Below are 20798 nucleotides of genomic sequence, written 5' to 3'. Positions count from 1 at the left end.
GACTAGAATGACGTGATGGAGCTTGATATAGAGAAAATCTATGGAATTAACTGCAGCCATGTGACAATGGAAAAACTCTCAAGAGATGAGCCAGTGCATTTTGTAAAAAAGAAGAACAGAGATATGACTTTACAACAATATTTCAGCAACTTATTCAGAATTGATGGCAAGAAAATATTTGGGATAGAGGAAATTCCCATCAGACTCTTATTATATGACTATGGTTATGACAGCAAGATTATTATGGAATACTGATAATGGAAGATTGGACACTGAAATTACTGGACTTAACAGGACTATTGAAGATGGAAGATGGAATTAATAGGGATAATGGAATAATGGCTATTGAAATTATTGGACCTAACAGATTTTGATGAGATGGATTAATCAATATGTTTATTTGGACTATGGTTATGACAATAAGATTATTATTATTATTAACGAGATGGATTAATCGACATGTTTATTTGGAGAAAAATTGATAGATATATTTCTTAAAGAATTGAAACCTCTCTTTGACTTTTTGTGGAAAGAATAAAGTAATGTTTATGAGATTTGATGATTAATTAAGATAACTACTGGAGGAAAGTGATTTTATAATATAATTTAAGAGACAGGATTGTTATATATTGTAGACCTATAACTGATTTGATCTGCGACAAATGGGAAGTCAACATTTTATTTTTTTGTTTAATCATTTTTGTTTTGTTTCGTTTTTTGTCTTTGAATGTTTTATGATTTTGTTTTGTATGTTTTATGAAAATTTGAATAAAAATTATTGTAAAAAAAAAAAAGAATGCCTCTAGGCCACATAGGGCCCAGGAGCATTCCAGGTAGAATGAGTGGCTTGCTTCCCAAACATTAAAAAAAATCAACTCAATTCAAAAAGACCCTTAAAAAAACAGGAGGTACAAGAAAAGTGTCTGAGTATGCTGCAGGTACCACATTGGTGATCCCAGGTGTGTGTTCACTGAAGGGTAAATAGAAGGGTCACTATTGCTCCAGCACTTGAACAGTGATGGGGTTGCGAGACCAAGGTGGGTAGAGGAAATGTTGTTACCTTGGTAGCTGGTGCATCCATACTGATTAAGGACAGAAAACTGGCTTACTACTTAAATTACATTAAGTGTTTTGCAACGCCTATAATGAAGATGTGGCTTTTGGCTCAATCCATCTAATGTGTGTAGTGTTCTCATTCCTGGGCATGGAAGCTAATATGCAACAGTAGCTATCCCAACTCACTGTTGTTACTACTGCCTTATGCTACTACAGCTTTCTATATCCCACCTCTTGCTATGTATTTTCACTGCATGGATCCTGTTGCTTGCTGAGGTGGAGTGGATCACGCAAGGGCTTTGCCTGATTATCCTCTTATGTTATTATTCCATCATTTCCATGGAATTACCCATTCACGAGTGCAGTCTTTATGTGGGTGACTTGGAATTTTTACACTAGTGGGCTTTCTTCTGATTTTTATAAGTTTCAGATATTTTTCATTTTATATCTTCATTGACAGGTATTCTCAGCCACTACATGAAGAAATAGTCCTCCACAAATATCTAAAGCACCGAAACATTGTCCAGTATCTTGGTTCTGTTTCTGAAGATGGATATATTAAAATCTTCATGGAACAGGTGCCGGGAGGTTTGTATCATACTAATTTCATTCTGTATTACATTCTGGTTTTCACATCATGCTAAGCCAAAGCTGTTCCTCCCTGGTCCTTTTTGCTGCTGTGCCACACTGAGCTAACCAAGGTTTGGCTTAATGTGTCACCAGAACCTGTGCTTATGGTTAAGCTGTCTCCAGAATAATCACGAGATGTAACCAAGAACAGCCCTTGGCTGGCCTGGAGAGAGCTTAACCATAAGCCTGGGTTCTGACAGCACACTAAACCAAACTTTGCCTTAACTTGGTGCAACAGAAAAAAAGACCAAACACACTTCACATATGATGGTAAATCATAATTAATGATTTACTATGAATACAGATATCACTCCTGATTCACTCTTACCCCAGCACAAGTGGGAGCAACAAATCATAATCATTGGCTTAGCATTACGCCTGAACCAAGGGTTTTGGTTTGTTTTTTGCTTAAATAAACCATAATTGAGAAGCCAAGAACAAACTTTGGATTCATGTTGTGGTTTGCTTGGAGTGAAACATATGATCCTTAGTTCCACTAAGCCAGGGATTGTGGTTTGTTGCACCATGGGATTTACTTCAGAGTTAGTGAAGTGTGTAACTCAATTCTGAAGCAAGTCCCACACTGTTCAATACAGTAAGTGTGCTTTTTCAATCCCAGGTAAGTGCAAGGGATTTTATATACATTACTGAGGATTCAATTATTACAGGCCTAGATGCCCTGAACAGAATAATTTTTCATTCTTTTTTTTTCTGCCTGAACCCAGGAAGTCTTTCTGCACTCCTAAGATCAAAATGGGGACCAATGAAAGAACCCACAATTAAGTTTTACACCAAGCAGATCTTAGAAGGCCTGAAGTATCTCCATGAGAACCAGATTGTTCACCGAGACATAAAAGTGAGCATGTGTATACTTCCTTATAGTTTTAAAATGTATATTTGTTTTAAAAGTGTTTGTTTTAATGCTCCACCAATGCAAGTTGCTCCTTTAGGGAGGGTTAATAAAATCCCTGCTAAGAATTTCTAACAAATATAAAGACATGCAATTCAGAGGAATCTTGGTAATTTGTATACCTGCTTCTTACTCTGTATTTTTATTTAAGGGAGACAATGTTTTAGTGAACACATATAGTGGAGTAGTAAAAATTTCTGATTTTGGGACTTCCAAGCGCCTTGCAGGAGTTAATCCATGTACAGAGACATTTACAGGTAAGAATAGAAATAGACTTTTTAAAAATCTGCTGCGGTTTCACTGTGAATAAGATTTTCTTGTATAGTAACAGAAAATACAGTAGTTAACTATTATAAAATCTTAAGTGGCTTATAAAAAAAAGTACAAAGTGCATAGGCCACAGTAACTATTGATTGATTTACTGCATGTAATACTTGCTTAGATGTTCATATTATTCATGCAGTCTGCCAGTGCTGCAAACGAAATTGCAGAGACAGATTGATTTTTGGGTCTCCAAATGGGTGTGAAGGTCAGCTTGCTTTGGTCTTTCTGCAGGTTTGAAGCCTTTTTGGTTTTTATAAAGTCGCATCACATTTGCTGGTCTTGTTGCATCTCTTGCTTTAAATAATCAGGGCTTCTCCAGACATCCTTTTTATAGAGCATTCATAATTATTTTGGCTCATCATGTTATTGGGGTGGTTATATACAATTATGCTTTCAATACTGTTTGCACCTGAAAGTGTTTTGGAGTGGTTATCTGCTTCATTTGCAATAGTTGCATGTTCCGTAGTTTGCTGCTAAAATCCTATAACTTTTCATATAACAAATGTTCTGTAATGTCCTGCTTTTGTTGCATTATCCACAAGAGTGCCACTCCAGACAGCGATACATGGTATAAATGACAAAGCTTCGCAAAATAACTAATAAAATGGAAAGATGTGTGGACAGTCTAGTATAATCCACCAGTAACGTGCTATTATTGTGTCAACGACATCTTGCAGAATACATCTGCAAAAAAACTCCAGTCTGGAGGGCCTCTCAGTTTCATCCTAGCCATATTTACTCAGAAGTGTGTTGTACTGGTTTTATTGGGTCTTATTTTCTAGTAAATAAATTTAGGATTGCAACATTTATTCACTACAAAACAAGAACACTTTTCTTACTTCGTTTTGCAATAGAACTGTTTTCATCTTTCAGTAAAGAAAAAATATATACACAATACTAAAATGTATTGTCAATTTGTTCTTCCCCTTTACTTCTTTAGTAAGGCAGTTTATCTTATATACCAGGGGTGGGGAACTTTAGGTCCGGGGCCAAAAGTGACCCTCCAGGTCTCCCTATCAGGCCATCAGGACTCTCTTAGGCCACACCCCTCCTCAGCCACACCCCTTTCCCCAGGTCACACACATCACCAACCCTACTTCATACTCTCCTTGAATGTTTTTACCTGGCTGGAATGTGTCCTTGAACTCTGATTATGCCTCTAGGTTGCCTCAATGGACTCTTTGTAGAAACTAGTCTACTGTAAAAAGTTAAAATGTACTTTCTTTGCTCCACCCACCACTGGCATGTGGTCCCAGAAGGTTCCTCAGATGGGAGTGTGACCCTCTGAAGAAGGGTCCCCACCCCTGATATCTTCTCATCGTTTCTGTCATTATTACCAGTAATCAGTGCTTTTTTGGTAAAAAAAAAATGAGGTTCTGGTATTCGTATCTTGATAAAAGTGTCATGGGTGCCAGCATAAAATGACAGCCATGGGCAGCAAAAAAGGTGCTGGTACACTGTAGCAGTGAGTATTGTCACAAGAAAAAGCCCTGCTAGTCATCTTCATTCATCTTTACCACTCATTAGAAAAGTGAGTAAACATTCACCCATCCCCAAATATGCAATTGTTTCAAAGCTGCACAGTTTATTTGAGCTAGATAAGATGGTAATGCCAGGTGCTTTTGCTTTATTTGAATTATGTAATTATACATAACTTTTATTTATTTATTTATTTATTTGATTCATATCCCATCCTTCCTGCCAGTACGAGCTCAGGGTGGCTAAATCACTTGTTAAATTAATTTGGATTACTCTATATTCAAGTCTTTCAGGAAGTGGATGCTGTTTGTATAGTGAGTACAGATATGGATGGAATCTTCATAAAGGCAGCTTGTTTTGTGCTTGGAAAGTTCACTAATATGTGTTCATCTATCTGGTTATAGATTTCAGATTAATGTTTTCTTGGTCTGTTTCTTATGCTAAAATAATTAGTAATGTTAGGATTAACACTGTGAAGAAAGCCCTTGAAGAGAGCAACTTTGTCCACAAATCAATATGTATATTACCTGTACTTTAATGTTCACATGGGGAAATTGAATCAAACATGTTTTTCCAGAGGCAGGGAGTATTCCTACTGATCCCAAAAAATCTGCTACTTCGTAGCCTAACAAAGAAGAGAGCTGTAAATGATGTTATTAATTTCTTCTGTAATAATCAGTAATTTTCCAAAATGTAATTTCTTTGTCTACAATTGTCCATCCCAGTAACGTTTCTCATGCTTTCCATTATAAACCCACTTTCCCCCTTGTATTTAAGAGACCTCCTTTCTTTTTTTCTGAGAATAAAAAATGCTGTGGCGTTACTAAAGCTAAGCAGGAGTGCACCTGGTCAGGAACCTGTTTGGAAGATCTTTGGGAGCACCATATTATATCAGGGTATACATATAATAAATATTCTAAGGCTGCTATCTATACCCGCTTCCCTGTGAGTAAGCCCAATCGAACACAAAGAGACTTCTGAGTAGATGTATATGATTGTGTTGTTAAAAGCTTACCTATAATTAAGTCCAACAATTAGACAAATTATTTATTAGTCATACTGGTAAATTCAGTACCACATAATCCTGTGAACCACTCAACAAATTATTGTTGTATCCAGTCTACTATGGACTAAATGAATTTTCTTCCATTTGTAATGCAGTACATAAACCAAGGCAGCCATGTCAAAAAATTGTGAGGAAATGCAGTGTACTGGGGAGAGTTGCTGGCACTGGCACCTAATCCATCAGTTAGGTCCGTCTGTATTGGACATGCCACCTAATGAAGAGCGTGATCTGTTCAGTGATTAAAAAACAAACTTCTACTTATCCTTTTCTTAACTCTAGGCACTTTGCAGTACATGGCTCCAGAGATTATTGATAAGGGACCTCGAGGATATGGTGCACCAGCTGATATCTGGTCATTGGGTTGCACCATCATTGAAATGGCAACAGGGAAACCTCCCTTTCATGAACTCGGTGAACCACAAGCAGCTATGTTCAAAGTAAGTATTGTGTGTACTCCAAAAACAACACTTTATTGCCATGATGCTAGCATACTTCCAATAGTCAATTCATTTATATACAGCATTTTTCACAAATAGTCTGCGCTCAAAGTGATTTACATAAACAAACAGTTCAAATACTGTAGCATAATACATAATAAAAAGAACAATCACTACAACACTAAAAATATATATAATATACATCAAAATGTAAATGAGCATGTTGTTATGTGCCTTCAAGTCGACTACGACTTATGGCGACCCTATGAATCAGTGACCTCCAATAGCAAATGTAACACCAATCTTCAAAAAGGGATCCAGAGGGGATCCCGGAAATTACAGGCCAGTTAGCTTAACTTCTGTTCCTGGAAAACTGGTAGAAAGTATTATTAAAGCTAGATTAACTAAGCACATAGAAGAACAAGCCTTGCTGAGGCAGAGCCAGCATGGCTTCTGCAAGGGAAAGTCCTGTCTCAGTAACCTCTTAGAATTCTTTGAGAGTGTCAACAAGCATATAGATAGAGGTGATCCAGTGGACATAGTGTACTTAGACTTTCAAAAAGCGTTTGACAAGGTACCTCACCAAAGGCTTCTGAGGAAGCTTAGCAGTCATGGAATAAGAGGAGAGGTCCTCTTGTGGATAAGAAATTGGTTAAGAAGCAGAAAGCAGAGAGTAGGAATAAACGGACAGTTCTCCCAATGGAGGGCTGTAGAAAGTGGAGTCCCTCAAGGATCGGTATTGGGACCTGTACTTTTCAACTTGTTCATTAATGACCTAGAATTAGGAGTGAGCAGTGAAGTGGCCAAGTTTGCTGATGACACTAAATTGTTCAGGGTTGTTAAAACAAAAAGGGATTGCGAAGAGCTCCAAAAAGACCTCTCCAAACTGAGTGAATGGGCGGAAAAATGGCAAATGCCATTCAATATAAACAAGTGTAAAATTATGCATATTGGAGCAAAAAATCTTAATTTCACATATACGCTCATGGGGTCTGAACTGGCGGTGACCGACCAGGAGAGAGACCTCGGGGTTGTAGTGGACAGCACGATGAAAATGTCGACCCAGTGTGCGGCAGCTGTGAAAAAGGCAAATTCCATGCTAGCGATAATTAGGAAAGGTATTGAAAATAAAACAGCCGATATCATAATGCCATTGTATAAATCTATGGTGCGGCCGCATTTGGAATACTGTGTACAGTTCTGGTCACCTCATCTCAAAAAGGATATTATAGAGTTGGAAAAGGTTCAGAAGAGGGCAACCAGAATGATCAAGGGGATGGAGCAACTCCCTTACGAGGAAAGGTTGCAGCATTTGGGGCTTTTTAGTTTAGAGAAAAGGCGGGTCAGAGGAGACATGATAGAAGTGTATAAAATTATGCATGGCCTTGAGAAAGTGGATAGAGAAAAGTTCTTCTCCCTCTCTCATAATACTAGAACTCGTGGACATTCAAAGAAGCTGAATGTTGGAAGATTCAGGACAGACAAAAGGAAGTACTTCTTGACTCAGCGCATAGTTAAACTATGGAATTTGCTCCCACAAGATGCAGTAATGGCCACCAGCTTGGACGGCTTTAAAAGAAGATTAGACAAATTCATGGAGGACAGGGCTATCAATGGCTACTAGCCATGATGGCTGTGCTCTGCCACCCTAGTCAGAGGCAGCATGCTTCTGAAAACCAGTTGCCGGAAGCCTCAGGAGGGGAGAGTGTTCTTGCACTCGGGTCCTGCTTGCGGGCTTCCCCCAGGCACCTGGTTGGCCACTGTGAGAACAGGATGCTGGACTAGATGGGCCACTGGCCTGATCCAGCAGGCTCTTCTTATGTTCTTATGAACCACCCTGTTCAGATCTTGTAAGTTCAGGTCTGTGGCTTCCTTTATGGAATCAATCCATCTCTTGTTTGGCCTTCCTCTTTTTCTACTCCCTGCTGTTTTTCCCAGCATGATTGTCTTTTCTAGGGAATCATGTCTTTTCATGATGTGTCCAAAGTATGATAACCTCAGCTTCATCATTCTAGCTTCCAGTGATAGTTCTGATTTGTTCTAACACCCAATTATTTGTCTTTTTCACAGTCCATGGTATGTGCAAAGCTCTCCTCCAACACCACATTTCAAATGAGCTGATTTTTTTTTCTTATCTGCTGTTTTCACTGTCCAACTTTCACATCCATACATAGAGATCGGGAATATCATGGTCTGAATGATCCCGACTTTAGTGTTCAGTGATACATCTTTGCATTTGAGAACCTTTTCCAGTTCTCTCATAGCTGCCCTCCCCAGTCCTAGCCTTCTTCTGATTTCTTGACTATAGTCTCCATTTTGGTTAATGACTGTGCCAAGGTATTGATATTCTTTGACAAGTTCAATGTCCTCATTGTCAACTTTAAACTTACATAAATCTTCTGTTGTCATTACTTTAGTCTTTTTGACGTTCAGCTGTAGTCCTGCTTTTGTGCTTTCTTCTTTAACTTTCATCAGCATTTGTTTCAAATTGTTACTGGTTTCTGCTAGTAGTATGGTATCGTCTGCATATCTTAAATTATTGATATTTCTCCCTCCAATTTTCACACCTCCTTCCTCTTGGTCCAGTCCCGCTTTCTGTATGATATGTTCTGCGTACAGATTAAATAAATACGGTGATAAAATACACCCTATAAAATAAATAAAATGAGCATAAAACTCAACAATAAAGCTCAAGCCAAAATATCCAAAAGCAACTCCCAAAGCTGATATAACAATCTCTTCTATCCCCCCACGCCTTCTGCCTCAACCCAAAAGGCAAGAAAGGCTTCTGGAAGCAGCTCTGTTATGAAGGCTCCTAGGACTGGAGGGTGGGGCAAGGCAGGTACAAACAGCCATCTCCTGATGGCAAACACAGTATTTCTCCCCTCACAGTTGTTCTGGAAGCAGCTCCATTATGAAGGCTCCTAGGGCAAGGCAGATGGAAACAATCATTCCCTGATGGCAAACATAGTCTCCTTCCCCTCACGAGATGTAGACTATTTAGCAGCACAGAATCACTGCTGTCCTGCTTTGAGCCAGAAGTGGAATAACAAACCTGAGACCTCTTACATGCAAAGGATGCCCTGAGTTACAACTCTCCATAACCAGCCAAGCCATAAGCTAGAGGGGAAATGTGTGTTTTGTAGCTCTTCTAAAAGCTCCCCAAGAAAAGATAGCTGTACATCATTCCACAGAGTTGGGCCAACTGATCGAAAGGCCCTGCTACTATCTGCCACAGGTGGCACATAAAGCAGGGCTGGTTTAGATGACGGAGGCTGGTACAGGGGACAGTACAAAGAGAGGTAGTCTCCTTTTTTAACAAAGGACTGTTTACGCATAGGAGAAGTCATTTGGTGACAGCATATTTTCTGTGGCAGATAGTAGCAGGACCTTTAGATCAATTGGCCCAACTCTGTGGAATGGTCTCTGCCTGGGCTACCCATCTCTCTTCCTGCGTTCCCTTCCACTCCATATATATCTCCATCCCCGCCCCCCGTTTTCACCTAAGCTTCCCTTCCTAGGTGGTGATTCAGCCAGTGATGTTTAGAAGTTTCCCAGTTAAGCTCTTCAATCTCCTCTTCACCAAGAAAGCCAATTCTCCTGTCCCTGACCAGATCTGTGATCCCTACTCTCCACAGGTCACTTTGTTTTAGGCAAAACCAGCATCCAGCAGCACCGTTACCTGCATGGTAGCAGGTAAACTAGCCAATGAGAAGGCACACATGGCCCAGGCATCCTTAGTCTGTTGTCAACATTTACAACAAAAAGTGCAACTCTATCCAACATGAAAATTTTCTCTGTGCTTTCTGTTTCCACCACTTAGCGGAGCATGTTCTTTTCTCTGCAGCTTTACAGTAAAGGCAGTGGTGAACCATGGATCTGCATTTCCCCCAGCTAGGGTAAAATATAACTCAGTCTTCCCACTCACCCTTATAAAAATACACCTCCTGGACGGACGGACGGACGGACACACACACACACACACACACACACCATTTGCTTAACAGACAACCTTTTTCCTATTGCTGTTTTCATGTTGGTTTTCTAAAAATTCTGTAATTTAATTATTTGTTACAAGAAAAATTAGAGGGCAGAAAAATAGGAGGAGGCCCCAAGCTACAGGTTCGACACATGTTGCAGAAGAGGAAGCAATTCGCAGAAGGGTGGACAAGAGAGCAGGAGTGGGCCCACAGCATTTGGAGGGCTGCATAATGTTAGGCTTGAGGACCTTATGCAGCCCCACTACTGCTCTAAGACATGTGGGGCATAAGTCATGAAGTGTTTTAAAGGTAGGGACCTGCCACTTGAATTGAGTCCGAAAGCTTACTGGCAGTCTGTGCAGTTGGAACAAAATTGGCTGTTGCTCTGTTCAAGGAACAGAGTCTATGGAACTGATAGAAAGCACTCCTGATACAGCAGCAACCTGCATTAAGACTGGTACTCCAATTCTACATTTGTTCTGACGGGGAAATAATCCCATCACCCACCTTCTGAAAGATATGAGGAGATCCCACAACCGTGACTTGTCTGACTGGTCTGGATTCATCAACCCGACCACCATTTCCAGACATTGCTTCACGAAAAACCTCAACACCCAGATGTTTAGCAACTGAAATGTAGTGCTGGGTGAGTGTAACCAGATATTAATGACACCTTTTTCCAAAATGATGGATAATCTCTTCCAGCTGCTTCATATAGATGTTTAAACAAGATTGGTAATAACAGCAGCTGTAACTAAGCTACTATTTATTACTGAGAAAGTAAGTCAATTACAATCTCTCTCAAAAGCCACAGTGTGGCCCTTTCTTTTTCCATGGAGGTGAGAGTGTGAAGCTGTTAACTTGGTGGGGCTTTATGGCATTTTTTATGCTACAGAAAGTATACCCCTGGTAGTTGGAGGTCTAAAAACAAGTGAAAGTTGTGGTTTGGAAACAGTTAATGCATTAGTAGATGGTGCTGTGATTCAGGTGTTCCTGCCAGCATGAAGAGCAGACTTTTGTCATATATTTATAGCTAAATTGCCATTGTAAATGTGTAATAGAGCTGCCACTGCTAGTCTAAATGCTTGACAGTTGACACATATTGAACCATTTAGCTGCTGTTGGGAAGGGGCTGGCCATTTTGCACTCTGGGCCTGTTCTGGCTTTGCAAAGCCTATTTTGCGTAGTTGTTTTAACTTGGTAAACATAATTTTTTTAGTAGAATACACAAAAGAAGTTAAGTTTCAAAATACTGTGTAGAATTTGCTTGAGAGGTTGTGGAGTGGTAACTAAGGCTGATGCAGCCAGAGAAGGGAAGGCTAAAGTCTTAATAAGTCACTGTGAAGTATTTAGTTAATAAAAATTATAATCGGCTTATGCAAGTGCACTTTAAAATACACTTAACATACCAGTCACAGTAAACTAGAGGGTTCCAAACAGAAAAGTAAAAACTAAAGTCAAAGCATTACATAGGTCTAAAGAAGAGTAGAAACTCACCACACCTTTTAATGAGAACTTTTGTAATATAATGGCAACACTTTCTGAACTTAGCTGTCTAGTTCCAGTAATACTGAGTCATCTTTTACTATTGCAGCCCATAGCCAGAAAATGAAGAGGCAAGACAAGATGAAGTGTGGGTAAATCAAGGGCCACGTTTATTTAAATAAAGCCAATTAAGTGCTTAATTGTATAATAAATGATCTGTAGAGAAAAGTGCGAGACCAAACTCTTACCCAATCGGGTGAGGACACCCTGCTGTGGAAAAGGGGGTGGTCCAAACCCAATCCCTTTCCCTGGGCCCCATCCCCACAGAGTGGTTAGGGAGGCCTTCCTGCTCCACCCCCCCTCAGGCCACACAACTCTAAGTGGGTGTTACAGGTTAGCCCCGAAGGTGAGGCTTATCCTGCCAACAGGCCTCAACACAGAAGGCAAGCCTCAGATCCCACCTATCACCTTAGAGCAGACTTTCCCAACCAGTGTGCCTCCAGATGTTGTTGGACCACAACTCCCATCAGCCTCAGCCAGCATTGCCAATGGTCAGGAAAGATGGGAGTTGTGGTCCAACAACATCTGGAGGCACACTGGTTGGGAAAGGCTGCCTTAGAGGGTGCCTAAAGGTGCTCACCAAACCCTACCCTGTGAAATTCCTGCACATATCTACTACAGAAGAGGACAAGCTTCAGCTTAGTCCCTCTTCCCCCACCTGTGGCAAATAATTTCACGCAGGGCACTCTGCAGATCAGTCAGAAACAGATCGTTACCCAAGTCAGACATATGAACACTATCTGGCCAGTAAAGATCAGCCCTTCCATACTTCCCCTCCGGGTTATGTAGTACCTCACCCTGCCAATTGGCAAGAGTGAGCCGGACCTCCCTATTTACCTTCTTACGAGCCGTGTTCAGGCTCCTGGGGTCAATTCCCGCACTCCAAATCCTCCTGGGGAGGATATCGGGCCAAACAATCACGGTTCCAGGCCACCTTCTACGTATGGCAAAGTCCAGGCAAGCCTGAATGATAAGGGCTTTCCCCTTCAATGTTCTCAGGTCGTTGCCTCCCAAATGAATAACCAAAACCTGTGGAGGGTGCTGCACCATCGCAGTAAGACAAAGGCTATTGATTTTCACAGATACATGTGTGCAATGTGCATGTATAGATGCTTGAGGCCCTTGAACAGGATCCTAGCATTATATGATTATGGAGCCTTTTCTAAGACATGGTCTATGTTACTATTTCTGCTCCATAATGTATTTAGGGTCCCAAAAATAAATTTGTGGGTCAGCTACATGTAGGATTGGAGGTATGTGGGAGATTTATTTATTTATTTATATTTATTTCATTAAACTTATAGACCGCTCCATGGCCGAAGCTCTCTGGGCGGGTTCACAAAACAAGAAACATCAAAAATACGATAAACGTGTAACAATATAAACACATTAAAAGTTTAAAACGTTAAAAGATTAAAAACAATATCAGCGCATACAAACATGTTAAAAAGCCTGGGTGAAGAGAAAAGTTTTAACCTGGCGCCGGAAAGATTAGGGGGAGGGAGCCTTGTGATCTGTTTTTGTGGGCATTTGTGGCATTTGAACACAACAGGAAAATTAATGTGTATTATTATTATTATTATTTATTACATTTGTATACCGCCCCATAGCCAAAGCTCTCTGAGCAGTTTACAGCAATTAAAAACATTAAAAATAAATATACAAATTTAAAAACACACTTTTAAAACAAATTTAAAAACCAATGCTAAAATGCCTGAGAGAAGAGGAAAGTCTTGACCTGGCGCCAAAAAGATAACAATGTTGGCACCAGGCGCACCTCGTCAAACACATCATTCTGTAATTTAGGGGCCACCACTGAGAAGGCCCTCTCGCTTGTTGCCAGACTCCCAGCTTCCCTCCGAGTAGGCACCTGGAGGAGGGCCTTAGATGTTGAGCATAGTGTACAGGTGGGTTCGTATCAGGAGAGGCGTTCCATCAGGTATTGTGGTCCCAAGCCGTGTAAGGCTTTATAGGTTAAAACCAGCACTTTGAATCGAGCTCAGAAACATACAGGCAGCCAATGCAAGAGGGCCAGAGTCGGTTTTATATGTTCGAACCGTCTGGTCCCTGTTACCAATCTGGCCGCTGCATTTTGCACAAGCTGCAGTTTCCGAACCGTCTTCAAAGGCAGCCCCACGTAGAGTGCGTCATGCCAGCTTGCCAGCCTTACCCTGGCCTGCTGTTAAAATGGCTAACTCCCAAAGCCTTATGGGGAATTCTTCCCCTTGACATCTTCCTTGTTAGCTTGCTAGCAAGCAGTTAAATCTTTGATGTTCTTTCATCACTGTGACTTGGTAATTTTTATAACACAGCTGTACCCGCTTACAGTAATTTTGCACCTTCTGATCAGTGGAAGGGGCCTGGTTCCGTCAAGGCTGTAAAACTCCTTGCTTTGTTATGGGAAACCAAGAGGAGGCGCCAGGTGCTGTGGGGACATCGTTTTTTCATCCCTTTGATGAAAATGTTAATTGGTTAATTGTCTCCGGCTGGGAGGGAATTTTCCTCCGTAAGAGGAGGCTCAGAACTCTGGGTTTGTGTCCCACTTCGGAGCACCACCTTGCCTATGGTGATGTTCTGTTGTGGCTCCATTTACATCTTGACTTGCAACTCCCTGAGGGGAAGAAGGCTATCCATTGAGAGATCCTATGCTCTTGTAAGTATAGCTAGGCAAACAGCTTTGTTATTTTGATTTGTGCCAAGAAACTTTCCTTTATCTTTTCTATTAAATACTTTACCCATTTGGGTGTATGGTTTTAGGATTCAATTTGCTGCTACAAATTATTTGTGTGTACCTTTTTGCTTTTTGTAACCTTTTTGTGCTTTTCTTATTTTCTTTTTAATAAACTTTAGTTACTTTAAACCAACGTGTGTTTATTCCAGAGGAAGGGGTCAGTTCCTAAATTAAGTCCTTGCCATTTGACTACAACTACCGTGTAACAGAGAAACGTTTTTACCTAAGACTTCAGAAGGGGCCAGGAGTGTATCTAGACTCTGGTCCTGAGAGGCTCAGGTGTTTAAGTGGGCTCTGGGGTTCCCTTCGCCCCAGAGTAGCTAACCAGTTGAAGGGTGGTGGCAGTACTACCTTGCAGGGTTGGTGTTGACGTGCACAACCTTGGCAAACCAGGATTTGCTGGGATCAATTGCCCAAGGCTGGGGATTGACTCCTAGCACAGTGAGAGCAGACGGGGAAGAGCTCCCCACTTTCACTACAGAGTGCATTGCAGTAATCTAACTTGGAGGTTACCAGAGCATGGACAACTGAAGCCAGGTTATCCCTGTCCAGATAAGGGCGCAGCTGGGCCAACAACCGAAGTTGGTACAAGGCACTCAGTGCCACCGAGGCTACCTGAGCCTCAAGTGACAGAGATGGTTCTAGGAGAACCCCTAAGCTACTAACTTGCTCCTTCAGCGGGAGTGCAACCCCATCCAGGACAGGTTGAACATCCACCATCCGGTCAGAAGAACCACCCACTAGCAGCATCTCAGTCTTGTCTGGATTGAGCCTCAGTTTATTAGCCCTCATCCAGTCCATTGTCGCAGTCAGACACCAGTTCAGCACATTGACAGCCTCACCTGAAGAAGATGAAAAGGAGAAATAGAGCTGCATGTCATCAGCATACTGATGGCAGCGCACTCCAAAGCTCCAGATGACCACACCCAACGGTTTCATGTAGATGTTGAACAGCATGGGGGACAGAACTGACCCCTCCGTAACCCCATACTGGAGAGTCCAGGGTGCCGAGCAATGTTCCCCAAGCACCACCTTCTGGAGCTGACCTGCCATGTAGGAGCAGAACTACTGCCATGCAGTCCCTCCCACTCCCAACTCAGCCAGTTGTCCCAGAAGGATACCATGGTCGATGGTATTGAAAGCCACTGAGAGATCAAGGAGAATTGACAATGTCACACTCCCCCTGTCTCTCTCCCAACAGAGGTCATCATACAGACCAAGGCTGTTTCCATGCCAAAACCAGGCCTGAAACCCGACTGAAATGGATCCAGATAATCGGTCTTATCCAAGAGTGTCTGGAGCTGGCCTGCCACCACTCGTTCAAGGACCTTGCCCAGGAATGGAACATTTGCCACCTGCCTATATTACGATTTTCTGGGTCCAGGGGAGGGTCTGTTCAGGAGTGGTCTCACTACCGCCTCTTTCAGGCAGCCAGGGACCACCGCCTCTAACAGAGAGGCATTAATCACTTCCCTGGCCCAGCCAGCTGTTCCATCCCTGCTAGCTTTTAATAGCCAAGAAGGGCAAAGATCCAGCACAGAAGTGGTTGCACGAACCTGTCCAAGCACCTTGTCAACGTCCTCAAGCTGTACCAACTGAAACTCATCCAAGAAATCGGGACAAGGCTGTGCTCTGGATCTCACTTGATTCACCTACTATAACACTGGAGTCTAGGTCTTGGCAGATGCTAAAGATTTTATCCTGGAAGTGCCTAGCAAATTCATTACAGCAGGCCTCAGATGGATCTACCATGTCCTTGGGGCCAGCGTGTAATAGTCCCTAGACAATTCTGAAGAGCTCCGCTGGGCGGCAGAGTGATGATTTGACAGTGGCAGCAAAATATTGGTTTTTTCCTGCCCTCACTGCCCCTAAATACAGCTTACCATAGGCACTTGCCAGTGTGTAATTGCATCCACCAGGAGTTCATCTCCATCTGCACTCAAGCCGTTTTCTATATTGTTTCATCACTCTCAGCTCTGGGGTATACCATGGAGCCGTATGAGCTCTACACAGGAGAGGGCGCTCAGGAGCAATTGTGTCAACCGCCCGGGTCATTTCTGTATTCCACAGTTCAACCAGGGTTTTTACAGGAGTGCCAGCTCTATCAGCCGGAAAACTCCCAGAGCCCTTTGGAAACCATCCAGATCCATTAGTCTCTGGGGGTAGACCAACTTAATAGGTCCCCCACACTTGCCCAAGGGAAAAGCTGCTGTAAGTCTAAACTTCAGCAAGCAGTGATCTGTCCATGACAGAGGGACTGATGTAAGGCCCCCACAGTCAGATCACCATCTCCATATCCAGTTGCAAAAACCAAGTCTAGAGTATGCCCTGCTACATGTGTTGGGCCAATGGCATATTGGGACAGTCCCATGGTTGTCATGGAGACCATGACATCCTGAGCCGCTCCAGATAAGGTGGACTTGGCATGGATGTTGACATCCTCCAGAACCAACAGTCTGGAGGATCTCAACAGTACACTCGAGACCACCTCTGTTAGCTCAGCTAGGGAGTCTGTTGGGCAGCAGGGTGGGTGGTACACCAACAGAATCCCTAGTCTGTCCTGCTGACCCAACACAAGGTGCAAATACTCCAGACCAGTAGTCACATGGACAGGGTGCTTGCAGAGGGAGATGGAGCTCCTATAGACCACAGCAACCCCCCCTCCCCGACCCTCAGGTCTATCCTGATGCTGAACCAGGTACCCTGGTGGACATAGCTGGGAGAGACTAACTCCTCCCTGTTCACCCACCCAGGTCTCGGTTTTACATGCCAGATCGGCTGCCTCATCCACAATTAAATCGTGAATGAGGGATACCTTATTGTGCACTGATCTGGCGTTTAGGAGCAGTATCCAGAGGCCTGAGAGCTGGCTGATAGGGCAACCAACAAACCTGCGGGTGTGGGGAGGACCGGAACAAGGCACAGTCATTAACTGCCTGGGCCGCGTTCCCCTTACCTGGCAAGTCCTCCTCACAACACCATATCTCCCTCTACCCGTCACTACACTGATTGGGGCCCCCTCAAGTCTCCCCACTTGGCTCTGAGTCCTCTCTCCCAGGCACATGACTGGACACCCACAAAAAGCCAGGCAATTTGCAAAGCAGGAGCCACCTGTAGAAAGTGATGTGTTGATGTTTGGATGTAGTTTGGATCGGACATAAAAGTTGCTATGTATCTTGTTTCCCAATAACGTTGCAAGCATAAACAACATAAAAATTGTTAAGTATTTTTACACTGGAAAGTGTTTTTAATAATAATAAGATGACGAATAAGAAGTGAAGTCAGCAAGAGGCATGTGGAGGGGGAATAAAGTTGGTGCTTAGCCTGAAAAAGCAGGTGCTCAACTTTTAAAGCCCTAATCCTACTGTGTGAGAATAAGTTTTACGTCAGTTGTGTTTGATGTGACATAAATGCAAGTAAGAACCTGCAAGGCCAGGGTTCTTTTGAGACAAGGAGTTGAAACCAGAATGTATTATTTCTACCAATCTCCAACTCATGGCTGTGTCAGAGGAGGAAAAGGAGGAGGGAGCTGACAAGCCCAAGGCTCATTCACGTAATGCTATTCCATATTTTATCATTAAATTTATCATTTATCAGCTAAATCAGTCCACTGTCTCTTAGATTCTCATGTACTGAACAATAAATAAAATACCTAGAAAAGTGCTTTTGCTAATATTTGTTTGTATAGAATTGTTATACCATACTTTTATTTTTTCACTCTCTTTATCTGTGTGTGAACAAACACCTTTTCTAGTACTGAGAGGGTTAATCAGCACAACACTGTTTTCTGCTTTAGAGGTGAATAGCATGAGTCAACCTTAGATTAATTTCCCTTGCTTCAGTGATGTAGACCATCCTTACTACTTGCAGGTTGGAATGTTCAAAATTCACCCTGAAATTCCTGAATCATTATCTGCTGAAGCAAGAGCCTTTATTTTGCTGTGCTTTGAACCTGATCCAAACAAGCGTGTCACAGCATCTGAATTGCTTAAAGACCCATTCTTGAAACAGATGAACAAAGGCAAGAAAAACAGAATTGCATTCAAGCCATTTGGTAAGGAATTCTCAGCCAAAATATCTATAGCATAACTAAGAGTTGTGTAAAGGGATTTCAATAATTATCCTTCTGTAATTTTGGATTCTGAACATACCAAGAAATCAACTGGAAGTGACAAGTCAAACTCTAGACATGTCAAGAAATCAAGAAACTATGAAAAGTATATTTATGGTGCAGCAGTAGTGTAGTGGTAAATTGAGAAGTGCTGGGTCCCTTCATGATAGTCACAGCCACGTCCCCTCCCAGTCTTTTTTTCTCCTACTGGGTTGAGAATGAGATCCTTGTTAATGCCTTCTCCCAAACAACAGACATCCCTAGGACAAGGAAGCATGTTAGAAGACTCTTCTCTGGCTTATATGCTCCCCTTTCTTGCTGATTAGCTCATAGGATGCTGGAGTCAGGGACCCTGCTCCCAAAAAAGTAAAGGGTCTAAGACATACACACCCCAAGTCTGGACGACTACACCCCTGTGGTACAGTTTAACCGAATGTTGATGTAACAACTTCAAGAAATAATGAAATTGATGAAACAAGAGTCCTATTTTTTACTGAAAAAAATCAGGGCCAGACTTTTTCTAAAATAACTAAAAATTTTACTGGAAAAAACCTTTTTGGAGAATCCTTAAAGAAACCTATTTTCAGCAGCCATGTACCCAGCAAACTCAGCTCCATAAGGCATCTCAGGCTATGCACCAACAAGAAGAGCAAGGAGATCTGCAGTTAGGAACTCTGAGCAAGCACTGATTTGGCTTCACAAAGAGAGCAATCTTACATAAATGCAGTGTTGGAACAGCTGTAAAAGCAAAGTTACAACAGCACAGTGGCTTGCAGTAATCTTATCAACTAGCAGCTTCTTGAATCGCTAGTAATTCAGTGGATGAGGATCACACACAAAGGTCTCTTATATTACACTTTCTAGGTGAGGTGCACTAGCAAGGTAATAGGCTAGTGTTGGTTTGAGATGGGTTTTCCATGAGTCATCACATTCTATTTCTGTTGCTTGAAAACATAAAACTTTCTCACATCAGTAGTTTCATTTCACATGTCAATTTTTTGTTGAATTTTGAATTATAGTGCATTTGTTTCATTTGCTTGAAAGATAGGTGGGCTTGTTTATTAATTCCTTTTTTCTTTATGTGCTCCAGATTATAACCGTAGCACATCAGTTCCTCTGCCAGTCCAAGGGGAACAGGCTGGCAGCAGCAGCAGTGAACATGGCTCTGTCTCACCAGACTCTGATATGCCACATGACATGTTCTTTGAAAAGGCAAAGCGCTCAGTATCAGAGGTCCAAGCAAAAAGTCCTATTTCCCATTTACTGAGGTAAAACCTGGCCTATGCAAAAATGCATATTAGGTTCACAGAAGACAATTATTAACAGATGCTTATAGTTAACAGATGAGAGGATTTTTTTAAAAAAATCAAAATCCTATTCTTTTATTTTGTTATTTCATCATTACAATTGAGAGGATGTTCTCAAAGTTAAATCCATTGCACCATCCATTAAAAAGCATTGGTTGATGTTAAATGTAACTGTCAAATAGGGTTTGTTCAGGTTCCTGCAAGCAAGACTCCTTATAAGAATCTAACTGGAAAAAGAAGAGGCCCTGTCAAGAAAGAACAGGAAGTGTAACATCGTCAAAGGAATGTGTTCCACATTATAATAGAGCCTGTCTTCTTACTACAGATACTGCTTTTAGGACTAGCTTGCTGTCTGTTTCATAGACAACTGTGTCCAGCTAGTGTAAAACTTGGGGTTGGGTTGTGATCAGTGTAGCACACATGACATTGTCCATACATTAGAAGTAACTGAAAATTGGGTTATTCATTTTCTTGTTGACGCCAACTTGATAATTTGTAGTTTCTTGTGCATGATGTCACTTTCTGCTCTAGTATTCCTGATGACAGCTCAGTTTCAGATGAGCGAAGTGCTTCCCCTTCACTTGAGGAAAGGGATTCTGGTCTTTTCTTGCTACGAAAGGACAGTGAACGCCGTGCAATTCTCTATAAAATCCTCAAGGAGGAGCAAAACCAAGTAGCTTCCAATTTACAAGAATGTGTTGCACAGGTAATACGGGTTCAGAACTATTTGCTTGTTTGGAAAAGGTAAAATTAAAAGATTTTAAAATATGCAGTATATAACATTTAGAAATTAAGTGAGAGCAGGGCTGGCACCAGGCATGACTAGGCCCTTGTGCACCAGCCTGCCCCAGGCCTGTCATGCCCACGCCTACCTTTCCATCAGTCCTTACAAATAATCTTGCATGCTGTGTGCACATGGTTGCCATCCACCAAGATGGCGGCGGGGGCTTCCCTAAGGGGCTGATACCCCCACTGCCATCTTGGTTGATGGCACACGTGTGCTATGCTACTTAGAGAAGCCCCTTAGAGAACCTTCTGCCACAATCTTGGTTGATGGCAGGTATCCACATGCAGCACACAGCATTCACAGCAAGGGAGAGGCAGGGGGCGAGGCTGGCACCTTCCTCTCTGCGACCTGCAGCAGGGTTGAGAGTCAGCACTGCCACGGATCATGGAAGGGGAGCGCTACCCTCCCACCCTAAGGAGGGGCCCCTCTGGGCCA

The 20798-nt window shown here is 42.1% G+C and overlaps 1 protein-coding gene across 3 annotated transcripts in view; it reads left to right on the top strand.

Moving 5' to 3' along the window:
- Nucleotides 1-20798, top strand: part of MAP3K15 (mitogen-activated protein kinase kinase kinase 15) — a 138803-nt gene that overhangs the window by 93262 nt on the left and 24743 nt on the right. For 2 of the 3 annotated variants that reach the window (XM_061627255.1, XM_061627254.1), the window contains 7 exons: nt 1517-1644; nt 2412-2542; nt 2748-2853; nt 5745-5902; nt 18029-18212; nt 19360-19537; nt 20108-20282. In XM_061627255.1, coding sequence (XP_061483239.1) covers nt 1517-1644; nt 2412-2542; nt 2748-2853; nt 5745-5902; nt 18029-18212; nt 19360-19537; nt 20108-20282 — 1060 coding nt within the window. The remainder of the gene's footprint in view (nt 1-1516; nt 1645-2411; nt 2543-2747; nt 2854-5744; nt 5903-18028; nt 18213-19359; nt 19538-20107; nt 20283-20798) is intronic. The other variant, XM_061627256.1, reaches the window with a different exon arrangement.

The sequence above is a fragment of the Rhineura floridana genome, chromosome 5 (assembly GCF_030035675.1).
Source record: "Rhineura floridana isolate rRhiFlo1 chromosome 5, rRhiFlo1.hap2, whole genome shotgun sequence".
In the NCBI taxonomy this organism is placed as follows: domain Eukaryota; kingdom Metazoa; phylum Chordata; class Lepidosauria; order Squamata; family Rhineuridae; genus Rhineura; species Rhineura floridana.
Note: the sequence above shows the minus strand (reverse complement) of the source record. Positions and strands in the feature narration are given on the sequence as shown.